This window comes from Phoca vitulina, unplaced genomic scaffold (assembly GCF_004348235.1).
Source record: "Phoca vitulina isolate PV1807 unplaced genomic scaffold, GSC_HSeal_1.0 scaffold1934, whole genome shotgun sequence".
NCBI lineage: Eukaryota > Metazoa > Chordata > Mammalia > Carnivora > Phocidae > Phoca > Phoca vitulina.
Genome location: NW_022591621.1, coordinates 205 through 5827, shown reverse-complemented (window position 1 = coordinate 5827; position 5623 = coordinate 205). Strand labels below are relative to the sequence as shown.

The 5623-nt window shown below is 52.2% G+C and overlaps 1 gene segment (V, D, J or C); it reads left to right on the top strand.

The window, feature by feature from the left end:
- Positions 1 to 2173: 2173 nt before the first annotated feature.
- LOC116629649 lies at positions 2174 to 4952 on the top strand. The segment is given in 3 exon segments: positions 2174 to 2267; positions 2381 to 2683; positions 4873 to 4952. Coding segments are annotated over 3 exon segments (441 nt in total).
- The last annotated feature ends 671 nt before the right edge of the window (positions 4953 to 5623 follow it).

Sequence of the window (5623 nt, the reverse complement as noted above, 5' to 3'; positions counted from 1 at the left end):
TCACATGAGCCCTCCTGGCCTAAATAAGTGCTTTTCCAGTAAAAATCTTTGAGATCCTTAACTCTAAATGCAGGGTCAGGATGCTGGAAGTATATATAGAGAATCCCCATGGAGAAACATCCCTCAGGGTATTTCAAAGTCATAACAGGGACAGGGCTCAGGTAGCCTCACTTTTGGACACACACACACACACATACACCCCTCTCCTCCCTCTGAGTGAATAGTGTGCCTGGGCCTCTGCGGATTCCAGGCTTCTCTGTCCTTCCAGAAGTCAGGGTCAACCTGTGCTCACCCAGCCATCCTCAGTGTCACAATTTCCAGAAGGCAGAAACCTCCTCAATAGGAAAACTGGAGACATCTACTGTGACTGGGGTCCTGTCCCCAGGGCAGCCAGGATAGGCTCTGAACACTTGCTGTCCTGGGATGAGGTTGAAGCTCAGGAATCCCAGGGGGGAGTCCCTGTTCCCACGGGCAGCTCAAACCCCGCCCATTTGTGGGATCCAGTCAGTGGCTGAGGCTGATCAGTATGTTGATTCTGGGAACCCAGCCTCAGAACTCAAAACCCTTGTGGACAAGTGACACATGTTCCCTGTGTTCTCAGGGCTGGGCTGTCATAGTCACTCCCCAGTGACACTTCCAGCCAGGCTGCACTCTGATGGAAAGTCTTCTGTCCCAACGCAGGGCCACAGGGCCTGTGACCTCAGGGACACACTCCCCCTTACCTCCACTTCTCCCCCACTCAGGTTTGGGATATTTGACAGAAACTTCTGTGTCCAGTAGGCTTTGGGTAGTAAAATCCATTCCTGTAGTCACTGGGCAGTGAATGAATAAGGCTTCCATCCTGAACGTGCTGGACACAGTTGCAGGGACTAGAGCTGTGCTCACCCCAGAGAGTGGTCTGACCGCAAATCCCTCTGTCCTAGAAGCTCTGTCTGTGTTTGGTACTTTTGTCAGCAGGATGGTTCTGAGTTCATAGGAACAGGCCCCTCAAGGGGTTTCACTGGGCACCACGTTGACCTTTCCTACCTGGGAGACCAGACACATGGTACAAATAAGTGATTTTAGAAAAAGTATATAAAACCCTATTCTTCTGAGAAAGGAAGGCATTCCTGTTCCATTAATTCAATGTTACTGAATGGAATGATGTATAAAATAACACACATTCTTCTTAAATATGACGTTGGCTCCGTGGTGACTGACACATAAACTGTGTCACTAGGTCCCTGTCAGAGCATCTACATCTGTCACTCCTTTCTTCCTAGAACTTCCAGCACGTTTGTCCTCTGTGCTCTGAGGTCAGGGCCACACACACTCACGTGGCAGGGCTCCTGCAGACTCGTGTCTGTGCTGGGAGGTCAGAGCCAAGGAGGGAATCCCTGGCCAGTGTGTGGAGGCCTGTTGTTTGAAGCAGGGAGAAAGAGTGACGGGTGACAAAGATGCTCCGTGTGTAACCCTCTATGAATGCACGTGACGGCCTCTACCCACAACCTGGAGAGAAGAGCTCCCATGTCCTCAGTGCTGTGGGGTTCTCACAGGAAGGAGAGCTCTGGAAATCAGGGAGATAAGAGGAAAGTCCCAGCATCCTGCACAAAAGCGACCTTTTGTCCATGGGGACCTGTCACTGCTCAGGACTGGATCCTGATCTAGAAGAGTTTGTGTATAGACACCACCTCAGTCCTGACGCAGGAGCAGAGAAGGGAACCATGGACAGACTCATTCTGAAGACTCTTAGCAGGGCATATAGTGAGTCGTGACTTAGGGGGAGGTGACATATAGGGACATCTGGTCAGGCCCAAATGCAGGGAACAGTGGTCAAAACAGTTGAGGGGTGTGTGGACATGCATCTGATGGGCTGGTCACCATGTCACATCATGGTGTGTCTGGGTCTGGACACCAGGAGGCACTCGGTTTCCATTTCTGAGGAGTCAGGGGTGATCAGAGCTGGGACCTGCCACCTGGACCCGCCTGTGCCCTCTGCTCAGTGTTCACAGCTCTGACCTATCCACCCCCGCCCCCACACAGCCCCTACCCTGCCCACCCCCCCTTACATCCTCAGGCACAGGGAACTGAAAATGGGCCGGGGAGGGGTCAGAGAGCTGGGATCTCATTTGCATGGCCGGGCCCTCCCTCTCCCAGAGGATGAAGAGGGGGAGGGAGAGATGAGGGGAGGCTCTGCTCAGCTGTGGGGCCACAGAAGGCAGGATCGGTGATGACCTCCACCATGGCCTGGTCCCCTCTCCTCCTCAGCCTCCTCGCTCACTGCACAGGTGACTGGATGCAGGGACAGGGGAAGGGGCCCTGGGAGGACTTGTGGGGCCCTCCTTCCTCTGTTTGTCTCTCGACCCCAGCATCACCCTCTCTGTGTCTCTCCCCCTTGCAGGGTCCTGGGCCCAGTCTGTGCTCACTCAGCCGCCCTCTGTGTCTGGGGCTCTGGGCCAGAGGGTCACCATCTCCTGCACTGGAAGCAGCTCCAACATCGGGAGGTATTATGTGAGCTGGTACCAACAGCTCCCAGGAAAAGCCCCCAGAACCATCATCTACGATAATAGCTATCGACCCTCAGGGGTCCCGGATCGATTCTCTGGCTCCAAGTCTGGCAGCTCAGGCACCCTGACCATCACTGGGCTCCAGGCTGAGGACGAGGCTGAGTATTACTGCCAGTCCTATGACAGCCGTCTCAGTGGTAACACAGTGCTCCCGACCTGTCGGGAAGTGAGACAAAAACCTACTTACCCCCTGCAAAGTGAATGAGCACCCCAGCTGCCTGCTTAGGCTCCCCCTGTAATTCTCCTCATTCTTGTGCTGACGCCCTGGGCCCAGGTCCGTCCTGGGGCACCGCCTGGGACCGGTGGCTCCTTCTCTCCTTTCTGTCCTCCGAGTCCCTCAGAGCAGCCGTTTTGTACATGAAGGGCCTCGAAGGAAATAGAAAGTCTTGTCCTCACGAGCTGGGACAATGTACTTCTAGGCTAGTGTGCATTCCTTTATCATCGTCTGAGTTTTCAGTACCCGAAGCTCTGTCGGGTCACGAAGCTAGCATGGGCCCTCAGCACCGCCCCTGCTCTGCAGAGGGACAGGGCAGCTCCCTGTCACCTGCCCTCATTACTGGCTTAGCCTTAACCAGATGGCAGTTCCGGTGAGTGTTGGATGTTTGTGTGGAATATATAAAACAATGCCGAACTCAGAACTAAAAAAGCCAAAAAAAAAAAAAAGAAAGGCCTTCTAGAGGAAAACCCGCATGTGAATGTTTATGGAAACTTTATTCATAATCACACGTGAGAGCAATTAAAACTCTGCACACCGATTTTTTACCAGCTTCTCATAAAATGACCAAGGCTTGAGGTCACAAAGATGTCCTCCATTAGGATGTGTATTCGAAGAGTAGGCTCTTAGTCAAAATTTATAGGAAATAAGCTCTCAAGTCCAAAAACATACGTGGATTTTAAATGCACATTTCTTCGGAATGAAGAGCATCTACAAGGCCGCGTTCTCTGTACTGGTCGCTGTGGCACATTTTGGGGGAGGCAGGAATCTAGAGGTGGTGAAGAGGCCAGGGATGGACAGGACGGGGAGGAGGGGGAGAGTGTGTGAAGCCCAGTGACTGTGTTTAAGCTGGAGTCACTCCCGTACAGGACACTGTGAGGGCGGCCACACTGTGGGGCTGTGTGGTCACAGCTCACTAAACTCTAAGCACAGCGACAGCATCCTAGTGCGGGCACAGAGGGTCACCTAGGCGTCTGGGGTCCATGATGGAGGGCCCGGTGGGACGTCATCCCATGCGCTGCCCTACAAAGGCATGAACCTGCCGCCCTGAAGGAGGAGGGTAGCAAGGTGAGGAGCTGAGGCCGGTCGAACAGGTGGTTTGAAAAAGGAAAAGGACACTGCACATGAGCCCCTTAGTCCAGTGGACAGAGCTGTGTCCCGTCAGATGAGGGGCTCCGTAATTGTGATGTTTCTGAGTCGTGCCTGGATTTGAACAATGAAGTCAATAATCAGCAGACGGTGGGAGCCAGCGTTCTCCCTTCAGGGACGGAGGTTCATGCTTTGTGCAGGTCTCAGCCTTCTTCAGAGGAGCTCCCTCAATGTCCAGGGGGTGGGATAATCTCACTCTTTTGTATGACTTCTGTTTCTAGACATTCCCATACTCACAGCAGTGTTTATTTCTTGATGACCTTTCCCTCATGTTGGAAGCTTCTCAAATCATAGACACTGTAATCAGGTTCTTTCAATCAGACCCAAAAGTGTGCTTCACACAGTTAGGTGTTCAAGTCATCGTTGAAGGCTGGTGACACAGCTCTGGATGTTAACCTCAGGACACTGAGGACACAGAGAGGGCTGTGTGACCAGCAGGGGGCACTGTGCATCTCCCTGGGCCCTTCAGGAGGACCCTCCCAACTGGGGTAGCCCCCTGGGCTCAGGGCTGGGCAGAGGCTGAGCTGCCCCCTGTGATCCCTGGTGAGACCCAGCAGCCTGGTCCCTCAGGGCCCGGCAGAGGCTCCTGGGCAGGGTCCTGTGCGTGTCCCCATGGCTGTTCCATCCACTCCCTCCGGGGTCCCACTCAGAGAAGGATCTGCCCTTAGACTCTTTTGTCCTCACGTCCTACCGCTGCTCCTGAGTCACTAATGAAGTGAGGGCTGAGAGAGTCTGGAAGGGGGCGCAAATTGGCATAAAGAGCATTTTCATTTCCCTGGCAGCAGCAGGGAGGATAAGACAAGCCTGGGACAGGCCAACTGCCCTGACTTCTTTACCACCTCTGCGCTTCACCCCAAGGACAGGCTGATTCTCATTGTTCCAGAGCTAAATACAATCAAACATCACAAAGAGCTCCTGGTCCATGGGCAAAGTGGTAACTTACACCCTCCACCCCTGTTCCAGTCTTCTTCATCACTGCCATGTTCCTGTCTGGGACCAAACACAGCTCAGATCATGGTTTCTATAGTTACACGTCCGATTGAGATCAGAAGACTTCATGCTCTAGATTTTGTGGATATGTATGAGTTCAATAAAAATTATATCCTCTGTAGTTATTGGTCTCTAAGTGCAAGAGAATTACTTTGTTTCCAGAAGCAAAGTGGTCCCCACTCTTGCTGGGGGGCAATGACAAGAAGTGCAATGGGTCAGGATGTATGACCTGGGAGAAGCAGGTGGCCCTCTGCCCATTCCCTACCTACCCCCTGGTGCCATCCCGGGCTTACTGAGAATTTCATGAGATCAGAAATCTTAGAGATACTCAGTTTCTCTCTTTCTCTGGAAATATCGGAAAAGACAACACTAATACATTTATGCGAGAGTAGTTGGAATCCATTGCTTTTATGCACAAGACTTTTGGAACATTGAACATGAAAGTAGTGTGCTAATGCTCATGAAGTCCTTGTACCAGTGAAGACCATGCACTGATGATGGAGGGGTTGGATCGGCTTCATATTCAGGAAGGGAGCAGGATGAGGGACAAAGAGGAGTGGGAGAGTCCACAAGAAGAGTCATGTTCATGACCTTGTGTTTGGATATGGATGCGGGCTGTTGTTTGCACTATTGTCTATAGTTTGCTTACCTTGCAAATGAGCCTATATATTGTCTTTTCCCATCTGTGATGATATGCCTGTATCCTGCTCTAAGGAGCTACTCA